Source organism: Heterodontus francisci, chromosome 7, assembly GCF_036365525.1.
Source record: "Heterodontus francisci isolate sHetFra1 chromosome 7, sHetFra1.hap1, whole genome shotgun sequence".
Taxonomy (NCBI): Eukaryota; Metazoa; Chordata; class Chondrichthyes; order Heterodontiformes; family Heterodontidae; genus Heterodontus; species Heterodontus francisci.
In genome coordinates this window covers 30078328-30090424 of record NC_090377.1, presented here as the reverse complement: position 1 = coordinate 30090424, position 12097 = coordinate 30078328, and the positions used below count along the sequence as shown (strand labels likewise).

At 42.1% G+C, this 12097-nt stretch overlaps 1 protein-coding gene across 13 annotated transcripts in view; it reads left to right on the top strand.

The window, feature by feature from the left end:
- LOC137371914 (methyl-CpG-binding domain protein 5-like) overlaps positions 1–12097 on the top strand; it is a 321882-nt gene that overhangs the window by 215363 nt on the left and 94422 nt on the right. For 12 of the 13 annotated variants that reach the window (XR_010975306.1, XR_010975305.1, XR_010975304.1 and 9 more), the window contains 3 exons: positions 2934–3114; positions 8484–10577; positions 11908–11979. Coding sequence is in view for 9 of the 13 variants with exons in the window: in XM_068034969.1 (XP_067891070.1) it covers positions 2934–3114; positions 8484–10577; positions 11908–11979 (2347 nt within the window). In the remaining 4 variants the exon portion in view is untranslated. The remainder of the gene's footprint in view (positions 1–2933; positions 3115–8483; positions 10578–11907; positions 11980–12097) is intronic. The other variant, XM_068034970.1, reaches the window with a different exon arrangement.

Here is a 12097-nt window from a genome sequence, read left to right as displayed (position 1 = left end):
TCTGCTATCTGTCAAGCCACGTAATTAATTTGTGTCAAGGATACACACATATCTGGGTGAAAATATGGAGAAAATTCAAGGCCACAAGCTTTGGCTTCATATTGCCACAAAGTACCTTTCTTCAGTAGCAGAATTCACAGAATGAAGTACCTGCACGCCTGCCCTTCTGTTGGTGATTAAAGCATAGGCAGCCCCACAACTGGTGTTTTAGAAAATTTTTACAGGAAATAACCTTTGCCTGAGCCTGATCCTGCTCTTGGGAAGACTGAAGCGATTGTCTTTGGTCCCTGTCACAAACTCCATTCCCCTCTCTGGCAATTGTCTGAGGGTGAACCAGATTGGTTGCAACCTCTAATATCACCTGACTCCACCTGTACCTCAGCTCACCTGTTGATGGAACCCTCGTCCATGCTTTTGTTACCTCTAGGTTCCACTGCATTCCTGGCCGGCCTCCCACGTTCTACCATTCATAAACTTGGCATCCGAAACACTACTTTCGGATCATAACTTACACAACGTCCCATTCACCAATCAACCTGTGCTCACTGACCTACACTGGGTTGCTGTTGAGCAACGCCTTGATTTTAAAATTCATCCTTGTTTTCAATTCCCTCAGTGGCCTCATCCCTCCCTATCTTTGTAATCTTCTCCAGCCCACAACCATCTGAGATATCTGTAGTCCTCCAATTCTGGTCTCTGAACATCCCCTCTTTTATTCGTACTGCCATTGGCTGCTGTGCCTTAAGCTACCAAGGCCCTAAACTCTGGAATTTCCTCCTTAAACAATTCAGTGCCTCTTCTCTGCTTCTCTTTCCACAGATGCTGCCAGACCTGCTGAGTGAATCCAGCATTTCTTGTTTTTGTTTCAGTGCCTCTTCCTCTCTTTCCTCTTTTAAAATGCTCCTTAAAACATATCTCTTTGACCAAACTTTTGGTCATCTGCCCTAAGATCACTTTATGTGACTCTGTGTCAAATTTTGCTTTATAATTCTCCTGTGAGGTGCATTGTGATAGTTTATTATGTTAAAGGTGCTATATAAACACAAATTGTTGTTGTCTAGTGCTCAGCACTAGAGTTTCCCAGCTTAAATGCTGTAACCTCAAAGGAGATTCAGGCTTAATTTTAATGCTACTCCAAAAGTGAATAGCAGAAATAATTTTTTTAAAGTACGAGCACAAGGCTCTTCATAAAGTCACTGTAACTAAAACATGTTCATGCTGCAGTCATTAATATACACTTCATATTCGGAGACAAAGTCACCAGGAGCTGGGAATTGCCTAATATGATGGTCCAGGCCAAACCATGCTGTGCAAATTGAAGATTCGGTCTCTGCCAATATCTCTTTTACAGAGTGGCGTGCTTCCTTCATGAAAACCTATGCACCAAGCAGACAAACCAACTGAAATTCAGGGAAAAGGCCAAAGCAAAATACTGATTAGTCTGGTTAGCCAGATGACTTTTTTTTTAACTTGTGAAGCCACAGTGAAAGGCTGGGGCACATAGTGCAGAACACTACCAAAGATCTATTTTTATCCTGTCAGCACTAAGAGCGGTGATCTAGAAGAGGCTCCCCAGGTGGAGGATCCAGAGAGAAGTTTCATCAATGAATAGGTCCAACATTATACCATAAATGACTCTCTGACAAGGCAGCCCCATTTCCTTATAAACAAGGAAGTTTGCCCAGAGATGCATCTGAAGACAACCTACAGGAGATTGTTGAGGATCTGTGGCTAAAATTGAGACATCGGGTCGAAAACCTTTGTACTGCTTTGGTATAATCCTAATTGTATGTGGAAATTGAATAGACAAAGAAGAATATTTGATTACATAGTATAGAAGTAGTCGTCTTCACTTTGTTTTTAAACAAAAGCTTAACCTCCACATACAAAACTACCATGCAATCAAATTGTTGACTTTCCCTCTGACCTGGTCCCCTTTAGAGCAATTGTATCAATTTACTGTAGATAACTGTGCAAGATCTGTGACTATCTATTTTTACAGATTGTTTAATACCACTTGAGTTGATTAATACTCCAGCTGGATGCCACAAGAGCTAGATTTCCCTCAGTCAATAGGTATTTATTAGCTGTAGCTGTTGGGTTAATATTTTTGTATGTTGCGTCACGTTGCGTGCAGCTGCGATGAAAAAAATACTAGGGCTGTTTTGCATAGGAGCACATTTGCAGTGGAGTGGGGAAGATTATCTGAATGGTTGTATAAGGTTATACAATACATGTTTTACTAAAATTGTGCAGGGCAATGGTGAGACTGCACCTGGAATACTGTGTGCAGTTTTGGTCTCCACACTTAAAGGATATACTTGCACTGGAGGCAGTGCAGCGACGATTTACTAAATTGGTCCCTGGGATGAGGGGGTTGTCCGATGATGAGAGGTTGAGTAAATTGGATCTTTATTCTCTGGAGTTCAGACGAATGAGAGGCGCTCTAATTGAGACATACAAGGTTCTGAAAGGGCTTGATTAAGGTAGAAGCTGAGAGATTGTTTCAACTGGTCGGGAAATCGAGAATCCAGGGGCACAGTCTCAGGATAAGGGGCCAATCATTCAGGACTGAGATGAGAAGCAATTACTATACTCAAAGGGTTGTGAATCTTTGGAAGTCTCTACCCCTGAGGTTTGTGGATGCTCCATCATTGAATACATTTAAAGCTGGGATAAATTTTTGGTCTCGCAGTGAATCAAGGGATTTGGGGTGCGGGCAGGAAAGTGGAATTGAAGCCCAAAATCAGCCATGATCGTATTGAATAGCAGAGCAGGCTCGATGGGCCATATGGTTTTCTTCTCCTATTTCTTGTGCTCTTATGAAGTGGAGGTGTCCCTAAGTAATTTACTTTTCCCTCTGAGGGCAACAGCAAATCTAACATTCATGTTGGAACACTGTAGTAACAACAGAAGTGGTGTCCTGTTTTTAGGTGTTCACTTTTGATCCTGGAGCAACTGTCAAACAAAGAACAGCAGAGGATGTCAAAGCTGATGAAGATTTGACAAAACTTTGCATCCATAAACGGAAAATCATTGCAGTAGCTACACTACATAAAAGTATTGAGACACCACATCCTTCCCTGCTTCTAACCAGCCCAGGAGGTGGAACAAGTAAGTTTTCAAAAACTGAAATATTATCCAGCTTGTTTTTGGAGTGTGTGCGGATTGTTATTTACATTATACAAAAGCTACAGAGTCCAAATTATTAATTGTTTGTTTTTAATGTTACTCTATGCCTTTAGTGATATTTTACTTTACATTCTATTAACAATAATTCAGTATTCTTCTGCTGATTTCCACGAAATACAATGGACACCATGCAATCTGCATGGCTGTCAGCATTCTTTATATGTTGGAGAGTTTAAAAATTAATAGCTGATACTAAAGGTAAGATGTACATTAAGATTTAATGTTCGTTTAAAAAGTAATTGCTGCAGGTGCATGTTTTCACTTGTTTTGGAATTGAAGAAAGCTCTGGTTATATTTGTATATTTGATTCGATCAAACTATGCTTAAGTTTGAGAAGTTGCTTACTGTAGCAATAAGAATATTACCCCAGAATCCAGATTCTGCATGTTTGAATACCAGGGTTGCCTGATGTTGAACATTTTTGAAATTTTGTTTTCATCTGATCTTGGCCACCAGGAGGAACATGTGACAGCAAAATGTCCCTCTTTTTCTAATTTGTTCTTGGGATATGTGGCTCTGGCAAACCAGCTTTTATTGCCCATCTCCAGTTGCCCTGAGAGCATTAGGAATCAACTATGTAGTGAGTGACTGGAGTCGCATAAATGCCAGACTGGATAGTGGTGGCAGGTTTGCTTCCCTGATGAACATTTGTGAAGCAGTTGGGTTTTTACAAACATCCGGCAGCTTTTGTGCTCATTTTTTAGTGCAAACACACAGGTTACCAGACTTGTTGAAGTCATTTTGCAGCTTGCCACTGTGGGATTTGAACTCATGATCTCTAGGATAATCACAAGGCTATTATACCCAAATTGATAGATGGGGGTGGTGGGTGGGGTGGTGATTGTATGAGAGAAAGCAACAGCTGGTATTGCAGTATGCATTCAGTTTTGTTGGCATATAGGGGTATGGGAATATCTACAGCTTGTTTGTCCCACTGTCTAGTTTAAGGAGGATCCGTTAAGGCACATGACCAATGTGATATTACTGGAAAACTGGAGGGAGGTGATTGATTATACTAAATGAGATCTTTAAAGCCTTGATTTTTTTGGGGGGGTGGGGTGTTTAGTGCAGTTTTATTCCCAAATTAAATTTCCTAACTCTTCCATCATGTTATAAACTTTACAAAATTGAAAAGAATATTCCAAATGAAGTTACCTGATCATGAATGATTTTTCGGGGAAATATTTAAGATCTTTGTTGGATAACTCACATTACTGTCTTAAATAGAACCTTTTCATCAGTCATTTATTTCACTGACTTGGACTTTTTAAAGACCTTTTGACGACTGGTCTGTGCTGGTTGCCTCCGCTAAATAGTGTATTCTTTTGGGCCTCCTTATCTCGAGAGACAATGGATACGCGCCTGGAGGTGGTCAGTGGTATATTGTATATTTTCTTTTTTTATCTAGCCTTTATCTTTTAATGTCCTCCTCCCCCACTCCTGAAAAGAGTAACTCGTGTTGTGATTATGACGTGACTAAAGTAGTGCACAAGGGAACATCTATGACTGTTATTTATATGGGCCTCCAGAAGGAATTTTCATGAAGTCCTTTGTTAGTTTGCTAAAGTTAAAGCTGTTGGAATTGAAGGGAAATTATTGACCTGGTTAGGAAATTGGCTGAGCGGAAGGAGACAGAAAATAGGGATAATGGGTAGGTGCTCTAATTGGCAGGGTGTGACCAGATGTGCCATGCAAGGACCTCAACTATTCACTGTATTCATTAACTACTTGGATGATGGGATAGAAAGCCACAATGATACAAACATAAGGTGGTATTGTAAGCAGTGTAGATGAAGCGTAAGATTAAGTCAATGGGCAGAACTGCAGCAAATAGGTTTCAATGTCGGCAAATGTGAGGTCATCCACTTTGGACCCAAAAATGGATAGAAAGGTACTCTCAAAATAGTGAAAAGCTAGAAACAGTGGAAGTCCAAAGAAACTTGGGGATTCATGAAAAAAAATTGTTAAAATGGGATGAAGAGGTACAGAAAATAATCAAAATGGATAATGGAATACTGGCCTTTATATCTGGAGGAATAAAATACAAGGGGGTAGAAGTCATGTTCCAGCTATACAAAGCCCTGGTTGGACCACACCTTGAGTATTATGAGCAGTTCTGGACACCACACCTGAGGAAGGATATTTTTTCCTTGGAGAGAGCGCAGCATAGATTTACCAGAATGATACCTGGTCTCCATGGGTTAAACTGCGAGGAGAGATTAAATAAAGTGGGTTATATTCCCTAGAATTTAGAAACTTCATCAAAGTTTTCAAGATATTAAGGGGAACAGATAGAGTCATAAGAGTCATTGCAGTAGTGAAGGAGGTCATCTGGCCCATCAAATTTATGCGAGTTCTCTGTAGAGCAATCCAGTCAGTCCCATTCCCCAGCTCTATCCCCATTCACCCTGCAAGTTTATTTTCCTCAAGTGCCCATCCAGTTTCCTTTTGAAATCATTCTATGGCTCCACTTCCACCACCCTCCTAGGCAGAGTTTTCCAGGTCATTACCACTCTCTGCCTAAAAACGGTCTTCATCATGCCCCCCCTTGCATCTCTTGCCCAAAACTTAAAATCTGTTTCCCCTAGTCCTTGTACCGTCAGCTAATGGGAACAATTTTTCTTCGTCTACTTTATCTAAACCTCGGGTAGATTGGGAGAAATTATTTCCATTCGTTGGGGAGTCTTAAGACTGGGGCGGCATTGTCTAAAAATCACAGTCACACCTTTCAGGAGTGAAATTAGGAAATACTTCTTCACGTAAAGGATGATAGATGTTTGGAACTCTCTTCCGCAAAAGGCAATTGCTTTTTTATTCATTCATGGGATGTGGACGATGCTGGCCAAGCCAGCATTTATTGCCCATCCCTAATTGCCCATGAGAAGGTGGTGGTGAGCTGCCGCCTTGAACCGCTGCAGTCCATGTGAGGTAGGTACACCCACAGTGCTGTTAGGAAGGGAGTTCCAGGATTTTGACCCAGCGACAGTGAAGGAACGACAATATAGTTCCAAGTCAGGATGGTGTGTGACTTGGAGGGGAACTTGCAAGTGGTGGTGTTCCCATGTATTTGCTGCCCTTGTCCTTCTAGTTGGTAGAGGTCGCGGGTTTGGAAGGTGCTGTCTAAGGAACCTTGGTGCATTGCTGCAGTGCATCTTGTAGATGGTACACGCTGCTGCCACTGTGCGTTGGTGGTGGAGGGAGTGAATGTTCGTAGATGGGGTGCCAATCAAGCGGGCTGCTTTGTCCTGGGTGGTGTCGAGCTTCTTGAGTGTTGTTGGAGCTGCACCCATCCAGGCAAGTGGAGCGTATTCCATCACACTCCTGACTTGTGCCTTGTAGATGGTGGACAGGCTTTGGGGAGTCAGGAGGTGAGTTATTTGCCTCAGAATTCCTAGCGTCTGACCTGCTCTTGTAGCAACGCTATTTATATGGCTACTCCAGTTCAGTTTCTAGTCATTGGTAGCCCCTAGGATGTAGATAGGGGGGGATTCAGCGATGGTAATGCTGTTGAATGTCAAGGGGAGATGGTTAGATTCTCTCTTGTTGGAGATGGTCATTGCCTGGCACTTGTGTGGCGTGAATGTTACTTGCCACTTATCAGCCCAAGTCTGGATATTGTCCAGGTCATGCTGCATTTCTACACGGACTGCTTCAGTATCTGAGGAGTCACGAATGGTGCTGAACATTGTGCAATCATCAGCGAACATCCCCACTTCTGACTTTATGATGGAGGGAAGGTCATTGATGAAGCAGCTGAAGATGGTTGGGCCTAGGACACTACCCTGAGGAACTCCTGCAGTGATGTCCTGGAGCTCAGATGATTGACCTCCAACAACCACAACCATCTTCCTTTGTGCTAGGTATGACTCCAGCCAGCACAGGGTTTTCCCCCGATTCCCATTTACCTCAGTTTTGCTAGGGCTCCTTGATGCCATACTCGGTCAAATGCTGCCTTGATGTCACCTCTTGATTTCAGCTCTTTTGTCCGTGTTTGAACCAAGGCTGTAATGAGGTCAGGAGCTGAGTGGCCCTGGCAGAACCCAAACTGAGCGTCACTGAGCAGGTTATTGCTAAGCAAGTGCCGCTTGATGGCACTGTTAATGACACCTTCTATCACTTTACTGATGATTGAGCTGGCTGATGGGGCGGTAATTGGCCGGGTTGGACTTGTCCTGCTTTTTGTGTACAGGACATCCCTGGGCAATTTTCCACATTGCAGGGTAGATGCCAGTGTTGTAGCTGTACTGGAACAGCTTGGCTAGGGGCGCAGCAAGTTCTGGAGCACAGGTCTTCAGCACTATTGCCGGAATATTGTCAGGGCCCACAGCTTTTGCAGTATCCAGTGCCTTCAGTCGTTTCTTGATATCACGCGGATTGAATCGAATTGGCTGAAGTCTGGCATCTGTGATGCTGGGGACTTCAGGAGGAGTCCGAGATGAATCATCAACTCGACACTTCTGGCTCAAGATTGTTGCAAATACTTCAGCCTTATCTTTCGCACTGATGTGTTGGGCTCCCCATCATTGAGGATGGGAATATTTGTGGTGGAAGGATATTTTAAGGTGGAACTCCTATCTATTTGATGCTATATCAATTGTTTGTTTTAAAACTGAGATTAATATATTTTTGATATCAAAGGTATTACGGGATATGGGCAAAAGCAGATATATGGTGTTAGGTTACACATCAGCCATGATCTCATTGAATGGCAAAACAGGCTTGAGGGACTAAATGGCCTACTCCTGTTCCTCCGAACCACAGGAAACAACAACAGCAGCAGCCATCCAGTTCCTCAAGCAAGTGGTTATTCTTCATGTGTACACCTGTATAATAAATATCAGTAGAATATTCAAACATGAGGTCATCACAGCCAAGCACAATCCTGTCCTTATGTGGTGTCTGTGCACCCACACTTCCAATGGGAATTGCTGAATAACAGTCGTGAGTGAGAATCCTGGCTGGTTTTCTTTCTCCCAAACCTCCCCCTGCACCCAAATCTCTTTAGCATTGAGATCAATTGTAACACCTCTTTCCTGCCGTCCCCTTTGCTGGAATCGACTCCCAGAGAAGACAGGTTATTCAGAGTCAATTAAAAGTTTTAGAAGGGAACTGGATTATTAGGATTATAGAGCTATTAATGCACTGCTTTTTCAGGCGAAGAAGCATAGTGTTCCTCAAAGTAAGGATCAGCACGCGGTGAAGGAGGACTCTATTGACCATGATTAATGGTCTTTCTTTACTCCGGACTTTGTGCTCTTCTATACGATTGATTTACCTTTCTGTTTTTTAAGGTGGAACTCCTATGGTACAGTCACGAGCTGCAACTCCAAGAGTAGTGAGGAATAAATCACAAGAAGTAATGGCGAATTCTACAGTGCCAGACTACAAGAATGCGTTTCTTCCTAAATTGATGACGGGGGGTCCAAATGCTGTGACGCGGCTTTATCCACAGGAGTTGTGTGGAAGTCCGCAACAGGAACTTCATGGTTATTCCAGGCAGAGACTGGGTAGCAATGATCAGGGACAGAAGTCTCCATATCGTGGAAGCCATGGTGGTCTATCCAGCCCAGCATCATCAGGATCACAAATCTATGGAGATGGTTCTATATCACCGAGAACTGATACAATGGGAAGTCCTGATGTGTTTACAAGAAACAATCCAGGCTTTCATGCTGGGCCAAACTCCAGTCCTATTCACATAAATAGAATTCCCCATTCCCCACCTACAGGTCTGATGCAGAATTCTTCATCCCACTCATCATGTGCTATGGCTGGTAGGACTTCTATACCTCTTTCACCAACAATGACTACAAAAAGTCCTGTAATGAAAAAACCCTCTTGTAATTATTCATCAAACATGGATATGCCAAGAATTATGTTTCACAAACCTGCCCAAGGAGCCCCAACATCATGTGCTCTCCAGAAAAAGCCATTGCCCTCTGAGAAGGATCCATTAGGCATCCTTGACCCTATACCTAGTAAACCTAACCCAGTACTTATGAACGCATCTAATTTCCAGACCAGCATGCACTCTCAGGTACCTATGATGAATGTAAACATGCCTCCTGCTGTTGTCCCTTTGCCAAGCAACCTACCATTGCCAACAGTCAAGCCTGGCCCTGTAAACCATGGAACTCATGCACCAAGGGTTCAACATTCAACTTCTGTATCTCCTGCTCCAGTCACCTCCCCTGTACACATGATGGGACCTGTAATGGGAAGAATTGAGGCATCACCACAGAGGTCACGGTCATCTTCCACATCCTCCGATCATGGAAGCTTAATGATGCCACCTGCAGGTCCTCAGTCAAGCTGCAGTGGGATAAAGGTTCCTCCAAGGTCACCAAGGTCATCTATGGGTTCGCCACGACCATCTGTGCCATCCAGTCCATCCACCAAGTCTGATGGGCTTCTTCATCAGTACAAAGATATTCCTAATCCATTGTTGGTTGGAATGAACAATGTTCTGAACCCTCAAAGTAACCCTTTGTTTCCATCTGTATCTGTTGGAAATGTACAACAACAAAAGGGTCAGCCAGGTTTGCTGGGAATGCCCTTAAATCAAATTTTGAACCAGCATAATGCTGCCTCATTTCCAGCAAGCAGTTTACTTTCAGCAGCAGCCAAAGCACAGCTAGCTAATCAAAACAAACTGTCTGGTAGTAACAGTGGTGGTGGAGTTGGCAGTGGCGGCAATAGTGAAGGACATAGCACTTTAAATACCATGTTTCCTCCAACTGCCAACATGCTTCTTTCAGTTAATGAAGGTCAGAGTGGACGTGCAGCACTGAGAGACAAGCTAATGGCACAGCAAAAGGATCCTTTAAGGAAACGGAAGCAAGCAACCCCTACAGTATTGAGCATGCTAAAACAGTCTCAGATGGGCAGCTCAGGAGTCCCAAAGTCTGTGATTGACTCTTTGAGGAAACAAGGACAAAATTCATCCATAACAATGAATAACACCATGTCTCAGTTACTCCAATCTATGAGTTCACAGAGTTCTCAAATCAGTGGCAATAGCAGTACTAGTTGTGGTAGTTCCACTACAGGTATTTCTTGTTCGTCCAACCAACATAACTTTTCAAATACTAGTCTGAACTCAGGTTCCATTCATAACCTATCAGCTCACAACTTAACAAGAGGGGAAGGTATTTCTTGCCAAAATTCAAGTACTAATTTAATCCACAGTTGTCAGGGCCCAAACAATCAATTTGTTGGGTTAGTCGGACAGCTCCATGGTAGTGGCAATTGTGGGCTGCTTCATCAGTCTGCAATGACTTTGGGAAATAGTTTGCATTCTAACCATCATTCAAGAATTGCAGCCTCTTCAGCAGTAATGGTACCAAACAGCAGTGGCATTTGTAGCCAAACCAGTGCTGATACAGGTATGGTTTTACAGTGATGAACTTTTCACTAATCCATTGTCTTGAGATTTAGTTTCAAACTTCAACTCTGGGCACATTTATAACTTTTAATAAGTGTTTTGCAATTTTAGCACAAGAATTGTGATGTATAGTACATCATAAGCTTTCATTGAGTATTGGTCTAGCACTGTTCCATAAATTAAAAAATTTAGCAGATATATCACATAACCAAGTTTTATCTGGTCCTACTGGCATTGCAAAAATTTCTCATTCACTGGCAAAAGTGCATGCAGCCAAATACCTAGGTTGGTCACAAAATAATTCCTGTATAATTTAAATGTTTTATTTCAAGCTTACAAATATGGTGCCCAGTCCTCTTGGTCCTTTAACGATTACATTTCTCCTTTTGTTTTATCTTGCACTTTGCCCAGTTTTCATGTTTCTGACCAACTGACTGAAATACAAGTCAAAACTGACATGCCATTATAGATAGGTTTGCAAAATGTTTGAGAAGCCTCCGGAAGATCACTCCCAATAGCATGATTTTGAGGAGGAAAATAAATTAGCAACATGAACACATTTTTCAATTTATTGAACAACAATATTCTTGTTTTAATGAAGTGCGTTCAACCTTTTTTAGACTTGGAAATCATTTGGAGCCAGAAACCTGTTTGACAAAGTATCCTCCATTATAATACAGTACAAAGATTATTCTTCTGCTGACCATTTTGCTCCTTGAATAATAATTTGTGCATTGAAAAGACATGTAAATTTTCCATGTCTATTCTACCCATTTAAAAAATAAAATTGCAAGTGGTTTACATACTAACTGAATATTCTGCCAAGCATTGTGAAACGTGTGTGTTGTTGGCAGATTCAGCTTACCCTCTTTTTGGAAGCATGACCACATTATGACCAGTTTGCTGGGTAACTGCACAATATCATTATTCACAGCATTTTGGCTCAAATAAGCCAAACTCTTGTGGGAATTTGTTTAGGATATTTAAAAGCAAAGGCTGGCTGGATTGTATTGCAGAAAGACAATCTAATATGTTGTGAAATGACAGTGAAATCTGCATGTCTCCTAGATTTCTAGCTCAAGGCAGTTGTGGAAAGAAGCTGCACCAAAGCAGGTGAAAATGGGGAGAGAAATGTACACTTTATTTACAAATAGTGTTTGCTTAATTAAATTATAACTGCATGACAGGCGATGTGGTGATTCCACTGGGTAAAAGGAAATGTTTTTCCTTTGTTACGGAATTGGTAAATTTGTTTTTTGTGTGAGTCTAGTTTACTTGGTAACACCTTTTTCCTCCATTTTCTTGCCTTCATCAACGCTATCCTCTGTCAGGAGGGCAGGATGGTCCATCCCATGGACATCTCCACAGACGACAACGTTGCTCTTTGGTCAACCTGTCAGGAGGTATGCTTGAGTGTTGTAGGAACGGGACCCATTTTCTTTTCCCTGTCATCTCAACCAAATAAATAATTCTAGCCAAAGCAAAATGTCAGAATGAAGAAAAACATTACTTCCATATAGA